A 14,497-nucleotide genomic window follows, 5' to 3' on the forward strand; every position below is an offset into this window, starting at 1 on the left:
ACTACTAGCAGGGTTAGCATGCAACACTGTCAGAAAGAAGGGTGTGTGTGCTTCAATGTCTGTTTGTAAATGTGTGTTGGTGTGTGCAAGTGTGTGTGTGTGTTGTAGCAAGCATGTGTTCTAGCAAGCTGATCTTATCTATGCAATAAGGTTATTAGTGGACAAGAAGGTACCAGCAGCGGGGAGGAGAGGAAAGCAGCTGTCGAGCTTAATGCCGATAATCTTCTTGCTCCTAATCACCATCAACAAAGTCAGGAGCACCTGGTGCCTTTTTAGACCACAGGGGCATAGCCACTGTGTGAGATGGATAATGTGGAATAACAAGAAAAAGCGCGAGAGGCAGCAAAAGTAGAACTTTGGAAGGAGGCACTACCAAGAAGTGTCAAAAGTAGATGAAGAGTTTTTGTCCTGTATTTAAGAGATAAGTGATGTGTGCAAGTATATATGCGTATGTATATATATATATATATATATATATATATATATATATATATATATATATATATATATATATATATATACACTCACCAGCCACTTTATTAGGTACACCTGTCCAACTGCTCGTTAACACTTAATTTATAAGCAGCCAATCATATGGCGGCAACTCAGTGCATTTAGGCATGTAGACATGGTCAAGACAATCTCCTGCAGTTCAAACCGAGCATCAGTATGGGGAAGAAAGGTGATCTGAGTGACTTTGAATGATTGTTGATGCCAGAAGGGCTGGCCTGAGTATTTCAGAAACTGCTGATCTACTGGGATTTTCACGCACAACCATCTCTAGGGTTTACAGAGAATGGTCTGAAAAAGAAATAACATCCAGTGAGCGGCAGTTCTGTGGGCGGAAATGCCTTGTTGATGCCAGGGGTCAGAGGAGAATGGGCAGACTGGTTCGAGCTGATAGAAGGGCAACAGTGACTCAAATACCCACCCGTTACAACCAAGGTGGGCAGAAAAGCATCTCTGAACGCACAGTACATCAAACTTTGAGGCAGATGGGCTACAGCAGCAGAAGACCACACCGGGTGCCACTCCTTTCAGCTAAGAACAGGAAACTGAGGCTACAATTTGCACAAGCTCATCGAAATTGGACAATAGAAGATTGGAAAAACGTTGCCTGGTCTGATGAGTCTCGATTTCTGCTGCGACATTCGGATGGTAGGGTCAGAATTTGGCGTCTACAACATGAAAGCATGGATCCATCCTGCCTTGTATCAACGGTTCAGGCTGGTGGTGGTGGTGTCATGGTGTGGGGAATATGTTCTTGGCACGCTTTGGGCCCCTTGGTACCAATTGAGCATCGTTGCAACGCTACAGCCTACCTGAGTATTGTTGCTGACCATGTCCATCCCTTTATGACCACAATGTACCCAACTTCTGATGGCTACTTTCAGCAGGATAATGAGCCATGTCATAAAGCTCGAATCATCTCAGACTGGTTTCTTGAACATGATAATGAGTTCACTGTACTCAAATGGCCTCCACAGTCACCAGATCTCAATCCAATAGAGCATCTTTGGGATGTGGTGGAACGGGAGATTCGCATCATGGATGTGCAGCCGACAAATCAGCGGCAACTGTGTGATGCCATCATGTCAATATGGACCAAACTCCCTGAGGAATGCTTCCAGCACCTTGTTGAATCTATACCACGAAGAATTGAGGCAGTTCTGAAGGCAAAAGGGGGTCCAACCCGTTACTAGCATGGGGTACCTAATAAAGTGGCCCGTGAGTGTATATATATATATATATATATATATATATATATATATATATATGCACTCCTGAAACCATCAGGAGAGCAATGGCGAGTGGGTTGATGTTCTACCGTCGGGGCCCAGGGTATTGTAATGTCAATCCATAATAGAAAGCTGAAGTGATCCAACCAGTTGTTGACCAACTTGGAGATCCCCCAGGTGCTGTTCCAGCTGTTTATGCATATCTGACACTGATTGGTTTAAGCCCACTGGTGCAGGTTAGCCGCAACGAACTAATACAAAGTCAAAGTTCAGACCCTGTCATCAGCATTGTTCTACACCATATAGAAATAGGTCAGCGTATGTCGGCTCACAGACACAACCCAGATGTTGGGTTGCTGCAGACAGAATATCCAAAGGTTTGCATTAGACATAACCTGCTCTACAGAACATCCAAAAGAGCCTGTGGAAAAGAACTTCATCAGCTTGTCCTGCCTGCTCAGTACCGCTCGATGGTCCTGAGGGTCTGTGCATGATGATGTTGGCCACCTTGGCATTGAACGAACCACAGAATTCATCAGAGAAAGGTTCTGTTGGCCAAAAATGGTCCCAGAGATTTCAGCATATGTCCCAAATTTTGGGGAGGTGCATAGCAAGGAAAACACTTCCTCAAAGAGCTGCACCTTTGCAACACATCGCAAGTACTGGGCCCTTAGACTTAGTATGCATTGGTTTTCTCTCTGTTGAACCTAACTCTAAGGGCATTACAAATGTGGTAGTCATCACAGACTATTATACACAATAAGTACAGGCATTTTCTACAAAAGACTAGAAGGCTTTTATGTTTGCCAAAGTTCTTCTCTGAGAAGTTTTTTGTCCATTATGGTCTGCCTGCCCACATACATTCAGACCAAGGGTGAGACTTTGAAAGGTCATAAAAGAACTCCTTACAATGATGGGCATCTGGAAATCAAAAACCTTCCCCTATCATCCTTAAGGAGACCCACAAACAGAGAGGTTAATTAATTAATTTATACATAATCATTTTTACATTTCTATATGCTCCAGCCAGCTGACGTGGCTCTGACATCTGTTTCGGATGCTTCCTGGCCGCCTCCCTCGGGAGGTGTTCCAGGCATGTCCCATTGGGAGGAGGACACGCTGGAGGGAGTATATCTCTGAGCTGGCCTTTTCTACCTCACATGCAAATAAGGGTGTTTTCAGGCTTCAATTTCTACTTGTTGGTGGTTAGATATTACTGCATCGCTCTAGTCTCCATAACTTTCCCTCCATTTATTTTTTTCAGGTTAGTATGGACATGCTTCCTGGCAAGGACTACAGGACTATGGGGGCCACCATTTTGTTGGTTTCTGCTAAGATCTTTGGGGAGTGCCTTGAAGAGCACTCGTGGCATGTGGGAGGCAGTGTTGGAGAGCTTTCGGTCTGCAGTCTAGGCAGTCTCTGTATCGGATTAATTAAAATCATAAAACAGTCATATTGGGGCGTGCAGGTGCTGCATTGTTTTGGCTCAACCCATGTATGGAGGCCTTAGTCCTCGACGCAGGCGACCTGGGTTCGCATCCGGCCTCTGGTCCTTTCCCTCATGTCTCTCACTCTCTCTCATACCCCTACCTCCCCCATTCTTGTTAGCCTACTGTCCAAAAAACGAGCCACTAGTGTTGTAAAAACTCAAAGAAAAAAAACTAAAGAAAAAATCCCCCCAAACCAGTCATATTGTTTCCACCTGTGTGAGCTGTCCTCTACCTCACATAAAACTCAATGAAAATAGCAGGGAATCTTGCCCCGCTATTTTAAAGCACGTGCCATACAGGAATCTTACCTGCAGCAGTCAATTATTACAGAATGAGGAAAATGAACCAGAACCTAAAATTTAATCCATGCTTGCAATGAGCCTTGTTGGTGGACATCTCTGAGTCATGTAACAAAGTACCTCTGGTCCGAGTGGACCTGTCCACCTCTGGCAGCTATCTGCTCTTCTCTGTGTTCTTGTGACCCCATGTCTAGAAGAATGGCAGGAAGAAAGAGGGGCTCTGAATTAACAGAGGGATTGTTTTTATTATTTCTTATTTCAAAGTTGCATTGGGGTGACAGTGTGAACTTTGTGGCAATAGAACAGCTGCTGCATGGCTGCATGACCCGCTGGGTCCAGCTGTAGAGATGCATTCTCCATCTCCTCATTTATGGCGTTATAAGCAGGAATCATCCAGATACTGGCTTGGTAGAACTTCTGCCTTCATGTTCACAAAACTGCCTAATTTTTGTATCAGCAAACACACAACTTTGGCACTATTTAATTGTTAAAGGCATCCTGGCTTTTCAAATTCTTCTGATGTTCCTGTCTATCGCCATGGACTCTTCTGATAACAAACATTCTTTTATAAGAAATAAATGAGAATGCATCCATTTTAGAGCCCTTTCTATCAACATAAATAAACGAAATCCTTATTTATCCAGATAATAGTAGCAGAATTAGCTCGGTGGGAAAGTAAAACAGAAATAACAATGAAATGTGTCTAAAGGTCGGAGCTGAAGCCTCTCCTCATATGCAAAATGGGGCGAATATGCATACAGATGGATAAATAAAAAAACTGATGAGCAAAAACACAAATTCAAGAATAAACAAAGAGATAATTAAGCAAAGATTCCAATAAATCACACTTATTGTGCATTCATTTATTTCTACATTTATTCCTAACGCTGCCAGTTTCGGTCCTCCATAAAGCATGACAGTATGGCTTGATCGAATTGTCTCTGTAAAGTCTTGAACAAATGTTGTGAAGCTATGCTATATGAATTACCGGTAACCAAATAGATTTATTTATTTATTGTCAAATCAAGCCCATGCTTTTTAATGTCTCACATAAGAAAAAGATAAACATTTATAAAACTCTGTGCATAAAGATGAACATCTACAACCAAATACTTGTAGAAATTATCCTACTTGTAAGACAGATCCACAAAAAAGAGGAAAGGCCAAAAATAATCATACAGCGACCTTAGTAATACTTAACATTGCAACACTTGCACACATGTTTTTCATGATTCTTCGTGTATCACCTGCCGTCAACCACACTTTTGGACAATATGAAAAAGATCTAAAAAAAAAAATTCAAACCTGATTTTCTGCAGGATCAACCAACTAACCTGCCCTTGTTCTACATTAGTGTGGCGATTTAGCCGAACAGCACACAACTTCAAAAGATGTTTGCCCCTGCTCCTCTATTGGCTGCAGATTTCTGAGATTAAACAAAGAGTTAATAATTTCAACACTGTCAACCTTACACTTCAATTGTAATTTGAGTTAAGTGGAAATAAAATTTGCCTTATTTGCATTTTAAAAAGACACATACTGTATCAGTTGATATCAAAGCAAAGTTTTATCACAGAATGAGGCCTTATTTCAGTTCCTGTATTACCTTAACTGCAGATTAAAAGTCCTAAATCATGGAAATTCAACTTCTCTGAGCTTTTAACTACGTTATACTTAGTCAGTAAACAACACACCGACTTTCTACTATCAGTAAAGCATAACGTGATCATTTCTGCTAAAAAATTAGACGAAGTGGCTCTAGCACCTAATATACATAGTGATAGCAGCTGTTCTATGTTACTATGTGACATTTGCTCAAGGATAAACATTTAATCAATGCTTATTATTATATAATGAATGCCTATTATATATTCAAGCCCACATATTCCTTTTCTATAGTGGGATAATACACTTAGAGCCTGTGTTACCATACGAGACATTTATAAGACTTTTACAGTTTTGCGACCCCAGACAGATTTAATTTTTGTTTTGTTAGTCCATCATGGCTCTTTGAGCAGTTTGGGTTGCTGACCCCTGCTCTAGGCCATCATCATGAAATGGGCGGGTCACAGTGAAGGTAAAGATTTTTTTCCTTTTGTGAAAATGGCACTGAAAAGAAGTAATCGGTAAGAAGGAGAAAACTACTCTAATCCTCATATCTTCTGCTGGGGTCTGAGCGCCAAAGAATTTGATTTATGTCAATAACATCTTTCCAATTGTTTCTTTCTCTGTGTGATTCTCTCCAGGTTGAATTACTGTTGGTTTTACTGCACATATGAGCATGATGGAGTTTGGGAGTCTATATCATAGTGCATTATATTCTGGGTTGCAGCTGCAATATTTCTGGACATTGCTAACCTTTTTGAAGAGAAGAAGTAAGCTCACATCTGCATAGGCATTAAAAGGTCAGTTAGACTGTTAGTAGGAAACTATGATGTGATGCCTACCTTTCATGTTTTTGTCTTCCTTTTTATCTGCAAAGAACACAGAGTTAGTTAGTCAAATAAATGTAACAGTTTTTAAATACTCTAAAAAAGATGTCTTAATCCAGAGAAATTAACATAAAGAGACATTATGTAAGTTTTTACTAAAAAATATCTCTGGGCGCTCCGTACAGTGTAAAAAATCGTAAGTACTGAACCTTTAAACCCTGCAGTTTTATTATACAGTTTGAGCTATAGCAAAGTACAAAGACTGAAAATATCATACAGTGTATGCCCGGCTTAATCGCCCCTCATTACCCCCGTATAATACATGATGCAGGATGTACGATGAGGCTGAAACTGGGCTTGATCCAAAATATTCTCTCACGACTGGAGAATCGGCCTGAAAAGGGCAAAAACTTGTACAATTTATGCTGCATAAGTTCGACTCTTTGTCTCAGGTAATATAAAACTTCTGACAGCTAAAACTTTACTACACACATTGTCTTCCATCTGCATATACAAAAAAACCACGTAACTACATCACCATATTCACCACCTTTATGTTTTTTTTTCGTTTATTTTCTGCCTTTATAATGAACAAAACATTTTTCCTTTTTTAAAATGAATGATATTAGTTAACTTAAATAGATTTAGTAGTTTTAGCTTATTATACCCTGCTTTGGTTTTCATGTCAAACATTAAACTATTTAAAATTACCTAGCTCCATTTTCATTCAGGTGCTGTTGGATGAAAACACCTGCTGATAAATAGTATTTGAAAGTCATGTCTTGAAGAAATAGCAAAAATAATCTTATGAAGACCTCACAAAGGACCTAAGAGATGCCTTATCAATTGCCATATAGTATACTGGATATGTACAGTATATACTGCAGGTTTAACCTAACATCTTTGAGAGCAACCATTTGGATGGAAAAATCTCATTTAAGGTCAAGATACTTTTCACAAATTTAACGAAATAAGATGTTCCCAATACAAACTTCACAAAACTCATGTATTCCATCTTTTACAGTTAAAACATTTAAGCTTAAATTATTCATAGATTACAATAAAATGTCTTGGGAAAAAAGTAATATTTTAAAAATTATCAGATTTGAAATTCAGTCTGAAACCAGCTTTAAAAAATGTACTTTAAAGTAGCCTTCTTAAAATCTAAAAGTCTGTTGATCAAGACCAACTTACATTACAAAAAAAGGAAATTCAAAATATTTGGCCATCAGTGTAAAACCATATTTTTATTTAACCTGTCTGTGCAATGTGGGATTCTGGATGAGTAATTAATGGACACCACATTTTTTTCTTCTCAGTATTCTGAAACTTACTCTTCTTCTCCTTTTTGTCTTTGTTTTTCTTTTCCTCTTTTTTCTTTTTGTCCTCGCCACTGCCATCCCCATCTTCACTGGCACCAAGCAGTTTGAAGATGATTCCAGTCTGAGAGTTCACACCTACAGCAGTGACTAACATCTTTCCAGAGCCTTCCATTACGTGTGTGCCTGAGGGGAAACATGAAAAAAAACAAACATGTATATTTAATTTAAGAAGCACTGTAGACAAGTTATATTGTGAACTTAAATCTATGAATCCTGTCAAATCTGTTAAAGCCAATGCTTGCCCATCCGGCACTGTTCTAAATTGAAGCTACATTTTGTAAGTCATGCTTTTTTCATCCATTTTGATCATGTTTAACTTACATTTCTACATCTACAGGTGGGTTCTCAGTAAGCACAGCATCTTTAAGGTAAAACTAGTTTCTCGTTAGGTTTTAAGTCCAGATATTGGTTAGACCACTTAAAACATTGAGTTCTGTGCTGCTGGCAACATTCCCCTGCACGACATTTTGGAATAAAGACTAACTTTTGCAATATGCCGGATCATCTTAATCTTGAGAAAGCAAAGCATTCACAAATACTCAACATTCCCATCAGAATTGTCTTTTTTCTGAATTGGTACGCAGACTAGAGTAGAACTGATCTGAATATTCATTTTATGGTCTCACTGTAGTAAACATGACGCAACATTTAATACAATCCAAATTTTGATCTGTAAAACCCCTAAATTTCCCCTCGTCTTGCAGATATTAAAGATGTCCTTTTTTTACCGTGGTGAAATTGAGCACAGCTCTCTGTAAAAATGTAGTTCAATCACAGTTAATTTAATTTGTGATTTTTAAAGGGGGCATACTTTTTTTAACCAGAGGGCTATGTAATGCAAAAAGCCATTATATCATGTTAACCTGGACCAATATCCAGGCTGGTTAACTTTCATAAATGATGATGGAAAATACAGTTTATCTCAGCTATACTCTCCTTTCCAACTCTTACATCCCCATCTCTCACAAGACCACCACAAGACACTGCCAAAGAGACATAAATCATGTCCCCCACCGTGTTTGGGGACAACGCTGCTCCCTTATGTTTGTCTTTTCTTTTTCGGCTCCTCTCAAGTCAGCCACATGAAGAAATCCCATAAATGAAGGCCATGCAGGCCCCAGGAATTGAAACCTCTAAACCAGACTCTCTTTCTCTCAGAGTTTAGAGAAAACTTTGAGCAAGGAGGCTTTTATCTAAGAGGAAAAGAAATTAACATAGCTTCGGCAGACCAGACATGCTAAGCTTTCCTGATCTTTCTGGATGCCTCGGCCTTCCAAAAAGAACGTCAGAGGTTACAGAATGGGCAAAGTTAGGGAAAGCCTTAAAAGCTTTTGATAATATTTGAACGCAGCACAAAGACTGATATAATGTTAATGCTTATGCGATCCCTCATATGCCAATCATATTTGATTGCCAAAATGTATTTTCTAAATGAGAGCCCTTGTTTATACTAGCTACTAGCTCCATTGTTTCATAACCAAGCCTGAAAAGGCATAAGGGTAACAAACTCTGCATATTCTATTGAGAACAAACAAATAAACCTAAGAATCAATTTACAAAATGTTTCAGATTAAGATAATCATTTAAAGTTTTATTTACATTTTATTTTGAATAGATAAGTTTAAACGCTAACTTGACATCATCCTTAACTCTTTAAGATAAACTTTGGTTCTCAAACATAAAATCTGACATGATACCAATGCATAATATTATTGATTATGGTTTTTTACCATTTCTATTCATTTTTTTTGTACTAGTCTAGTTTAGTGTGATGAGTATAGTAAAGTTTTAACTGAAATACATTTAACTCAGAGTTGAATTATTTTTGTTAATAAATTATTTCATTTTGAATAGATGTTGTACATTTATTCCATATGTGTGCAGTTCTGTTTAATCGTTATTTGAGTTCATTTCATCTTTTCATTTGTTAACCCACAGGCAGCTGTCTTAGGATTCCAGTTTATGTGGGTAGTTTTGTGTTTTCTTTTGTTCTCCCCTTTCCACCACTAGATGGTGCCCTGTCCTTGTTTGGGCCTCCTCCTACACCTGCGGCACGTTGGGTCATCACCGGAGGAACATTTGAGCAGCGGGCTGTCACTACCTCGACGCCAGAGTGTTTGCCAGTATTGGGTACTCTAGCCAAACTGAGATTTGCTGAGTGTAACTATTGCCTTGTCTCTCTGAGTCCAAGCTTGCCTTGTCTTTTGTTTTCCGGTAGGAAGCCTTCCTGATCCACTCGATAAGCCTGGACCTTCTACTCCCCTTGAAAGGAATTATAAGAGTCACACCAAGCAAGGGGAAAACTCCACCAGATCCGTTGAAGTCTTCTTCAGGAAACCCCTGTGACAGTCCACTCCATTACTCCTCTGGACCCAACGGTAGTCTGCCTGTCCGCCCTCCAACAAGTTCTTTCATCTCTTGATTAAACCCCACAAACTCAATCCGAGGGAAAACCAAGAACCCCCCAAACGTGAGTCCCATACCTGCAAATCACAGGTCTAAGTCATGATTCCTACGGGCCCTGAACTCATCATTGTGATCTCCCCTTCCTAGTTTCCGGTTCCGGTTCACCAGTCCGCTGAGTTTACCCTGCAGAATACCTCTCTCTCTGTTCTTTGTAAATCTGCCAATAAACATGTTAACTTTTACCCTTGGTTCTCTGAGTGTTTTGCTGCATGTGGGTGAGATCCTTAAAACCCTTCATGACAAGCTGGACATGTGTTTACAAGAAAATATAACAGTCCTAAATTATGGATTAAATAACATGTAACATATATGCCACCTCCACCGGGGACGTGTTAAACAGAAAGTTATCACATAACATGCAACTGCAAGGGGGACATAATGCAGATGTTCGGTACTGTACATCTTTAGCTTGTGGTGCACAGCTACAAACATAATCTTAACTTTTTACACACTGGACAGGACATGTCCATGTATACCAGGCCAGAATGGAGACACACAACCATGTGCAAACACGCTTTCTCTAAGGGCAATTTAGAGACACCAATTCCCCTAAAAGTAATTCTTTAAGACTTTGAGAGGAAACCAAAGCTTCCTGGGAGAAATGGAGCTTGAGTTGTGAGAACATGCAACCACCCTAAGCCTGAAATTGAAACCATGGCCTTACCTTACCTTACCTTACCATTATACTGTAAGGCCCATAAGAACCATATACAGTGCCACTGTGCTGTTCTACTTTGTAAAATATGTTTTTTTTTTTAGCCTCTATCAGTACTCTATCATTACCGTTGTAGTTCAAAGCTCCCAATAAATCTCTACCACCCGTCTATGAAGGTGTAAAACCAGAGAAATAATCCGATCTGGCTCTGGGTACTTTGCTCTGCAGGTACAGGTCAGAGTGAACTTAGCTGTATATGCTTGAGTTTAAGAAAAAATACCTGAGAGCAACATGGGGTCTTTGTCGACAGCCTTCTTGACATGATCAGACTCTCCAGTCAGAGAGCTTTCATCAATCTTGAGATCGTTGCCCTGAATTAAGATCCCGTCGGCTGGAAGAAGGTCACCTGCAACAGAAGCAAAGAAGTAATATTTGCACACTCGTATTAGGGCATTAGGTGACATCATCATTATCTCATCAATCTGTAGTAAGCAAGGGGGTTACATAAAAAAATTACAGTCATTTTTATTCAAAGAAAAAAAGGTTTTTTAAGATGGTAATATTTCCAGTTTAGTTTTTTGCAAACTGCTTCTGTCACGATTGGTTGTGCTGGATCAAAATGGGAGCCACGTGATAGGTCTTTAAAGATTTTAATGAAGTCTTTCAGGCAGAAAAGAACTGAGGATGAGATTAATTCTGGCAAACGGAGACCTTAAGTACAGGGCAAAGCAGATGCAAATGGAAGAACAAAAAAGGAAACACAGGAGCAGAGAAGTGACTTGTTAACAGAAGTCTCTTACCAAGGGAAAAATGTTAAATTAGTGATAAACAATGGAAGGTACTGAAATACAATCTAGTATAATAATAATAGAATAGAATAATAGAATAAATCCAATTATCCAGAATTAATAACAAAAGAAAGTAAAGACAAACCAAATAAAAACAATAAGAAAAAAGCAAGAGCAATAGACTTGAAAACTCCTTGTCTAAAAAAGTAAACACTCTGAGCCAAAATGGCAAACCCCAAACAGCACAAGTAACAGGATATGGCAATACCCCAATAGCAAACCAAAAAGACGCTTTGGGCAAAAACTCAAAATTGTTGAAATTATTAAATAAAAACTTAAAAAGCAAAAACCTAAAACAGAAAAAGAAATAAACCAAAAAGTATTATTTACTTCATGTTCAAAATAAAAAAAGATGACACTAACATAAGTCATTAACAAAAGTCAAAAGAACTCCAAACCATTTTTCTCTGCCATATGCAAACTCATGCATTGCTCACCGTATTTGACCTGAGCGATGTCTCCGACCACGATCTCAGACACTTTGATGGGGCACACTTGCCCCGCCCGGATTATGGTGAACTTCTGCTCCTGTTCGATACGACTCTGCAGGCCACGGAACTGCTTCTCTTTGCTCCAGTCATTAAAGGCCGTAACTAGCACCACACACACCACAGAGAGGAGAATGGCAGCGCCTTCGATCCATCCAGTCTCCGCATCTCCCTCTTCTTCTATGCCGCCAGCTGCTTTTCCACAGTCTGAACAGAAATAAAATAAAAATGTGGCATTTTTGACACTCAATGCTGTGTCAAACCTTGCCTGAGTTTTCTAAGCTATGGAGAAAAAAAAGCTTTAAAGCAGCTGTGGCACTGTCTCCTCCCGTCCCATGTAATCTGGTATTACTACTTTATATGAAATTGTTTCAATTTAAACTGAGAATAAATGAAATTTAAAAAAGATAATTTCTCAGCTTTATTTGGTCTGGCTGTCTTGTTCAACAATAAACAATTATTAATTTATATTCAGCTCATAGTTCTGTTCAAAAGTACATTTTTAAATTATCCTATAAATATGTATCAAATACACTTTTATTAAACATTATTTTCTGTTGTTCTGGTGTAATATTCTTATCCTAAATGTAAATTTTTAATGTTGTAAGAGGAAAATATGTGTGATAACAGAGGTACAGACCTGTCAGTTCTTGAGTAATAATCCATATAATGTGTTTCACTAAGTAAACTAAACTTGGGTATTTCAGGCTAACAAAGACCACAGCGACTACCTATTACTAAGGGATGGACCAGTTCTTCCGGTTTAATTTGCATTTTTTCTAAGCCAAAACTAGGCTTTGTTGGGCTACTCTATAATGCTTCAAACTCAATGCTAATTTCAGACATTTTAAATTGAAAAAGCTTCCTGGATGGGAAGCGAAACATCTTCAAACTTGGAAAATAAAATCCAGTGTTTTTTTTGTTTTGTTTTTACCTTTTTTGAAAGACAAAGTAAACTAAGTTAACTTCTCTGAAATACTCTAATTTATTTGATATGATTGTAGGGTTCCAAAACTTCCTCCCTGATGTTTAAATAAATTAAAATAAATTTTTGAAGGTTTATATGCAATTACAATAAATGGCCATAGTTAATCTATGAAATGCATCCCTGGTTAAAACAAATGCAGCTAAAATTTTGATTGCTATTTACAAATAATAGGAAGTTTCATTAGATTTGTCATTCAGCTCAGTTTTACAAAGTTCTCTCTTACTTTGGTACATTTCCTACTGTAGATCATTCAACATTTCGAAAGCAGTAAATGCTTTTCTCAAAACCAGTCGCACAAAAAGCAAAAACCATGGATGACTTGCAAAAGCCCATCTTTTTCAAAAATCCTCAGTTGGTCTCTTGAAAATAAATATGCAAGAATCACAATTCTAGTCACAAAAGTATAACAGTATACTTTGGTAGGATGTTCTTAGGTCAATTATAGCTAAAGTTTTTATGATAGTTACTATTAAGGGGAAGTTAGATCTGAGTGTAAGTACAGGAAAAGAGTCTCGTTTTTATTTGTACTGTTTCTTTTTTTGGAGAGTCTGTGTGTGGAGTGTCAGGTAGGTGCACTAGGATGGGAAGGTGTGATTAAACTGTGTATGTCTTCTTTTTCTCTCTTCTGTTTGCTTGTCAGGTTGGGGTCTGAACTGCTCCCTCTCCCAAGAACATCTTAAGTCTCGGCTAAGTGTGGAGCCCCTTCCCCCTGTCCTGCCCCCCTGGGTATTTTGGGGGTGGGTGCCTGGACGTGTACTGGCTCATTCTTGGGGGCTGCTTCGTGGGGCCTGGCCCCCCGGGGATTGGTCGGGGCTCCTGCCAGGCCTCGGGTCCCTGGGGTCCATTGCCAGTTCCACTTCAGGGTGGCTGGCTGCCGGTGGAGCCCGCAGGCTCGTCCCCACGGCTCCTGAGGGCTTCTGCATTGCGGCAGCTGGGTCATTTCCTCAGAGCCGTCTCTCTTCCTCCCTTGGTGGCGGGGTAGCTTTCCTGTGTGGGGCCCTCCTGGACTCCTTTGCCCTGGGGGTCCCTTTGGGCATCTGGGGTTTTGGGTCCCCTGGTGTTTGCCTCGGTCCTCCGAGCATTTTTCCTTTGGATACACTTTACATGCACAAGTGCACCCTCATTTATTATTATCCTCATTTAGTATTTTAATCAACATGGCATAAGCAGTTGATAATGTAAGACAAAGCAGAGAGTTATACACAATCATGAGTATGGATGTGCTAGTAATTTCTAACTTATCTAAAGGAATAGGAAACTGTTTTGTAGATGTGCACAAGTAGCATAATGATGTAGGAAGTGAAAAGCGAAAAAGTAGTCTGAGGAATGGGGGATGAATAGATTTATATTTCAGACATAAACTGTTTTTAATAAGTAAACAAGTATTCTGGATGAGTATTTGTCTAAGGTCAGCTGCTGTTTGGTGGTCTTTTAAAAAAGGAGCTCACTTCCTTCTTCCTTTTCATCTTTTTGCTAACCATTAACTGCACAAAATAATCTTTTTTTATAAAAATAAAATCCAGTTAAAAGATTTGAATCATTGGTCCTGATGAACAGCACTGCAAAAACGATATAGAAATAAGTGAAAATGTCTTAAATTAAATGCATTTACCCTTAATTTGAGTAGGAAAATAAGATGATTTTTCAATGGAATGAAGATTTGTACTCTAAAAAAAAATAATTAGATTATATGCACTTGAAATAAGAAGA

At 39.0% G+C, this 14,497-nt stretch overlaps 1 protein-coding gene across 1 annotated transcript in view; it reads right to left on the minus strand.

Moving 5' to 3' along the window:
- The window catches only part of LOC119780446 (plasma membrane calcium-transporting ATPase 1-like), a 49,324-nt gene that overhangs the window by 18,979 nt on the left and 15,848 nt on the right, over window positions 1-14,497 (minus strand). The window contains exons 4-7 of the mRNA XM_038280505.1: window positions 11,749-12,006; window positions 10,744-10,869; window positions 7,295-7,465; window positions 5,976-6,002 (exon numbers count right to left, since the gene is read on the minus strand). Of these exons, the coding sequence (XP_038136433.1) occupies window positions 5,976-6,002; window positions 7,295-7,465; window positions 10,744-10,869; window positions 11,749-12,006 (582 nt within the window). The remainder of the gene's footprint in view (window positions 1-5,975; window positions 6,003-7,294; window positions 7,466-10,743; window positions 10,870-11,748; window positions 12,007-14,497) is intronic.

Source organism: Cyprinodon tularosa, unplaced genomic scaffold, assembly GCF_016077235.1.
Source record: "Cyprinodon tularosa strain WSP-4 unplaced genomic scaffold, ASM1607723v1 ctg160, whole genome shotgun sequence".
Lineage (NCBI taxonomy): Eukaryota > Metazoa > Chordata > Actinopteri > Cyprinodontiformes > Cyprinodontidae > Cyprinodon > Cyprinodon tularosa.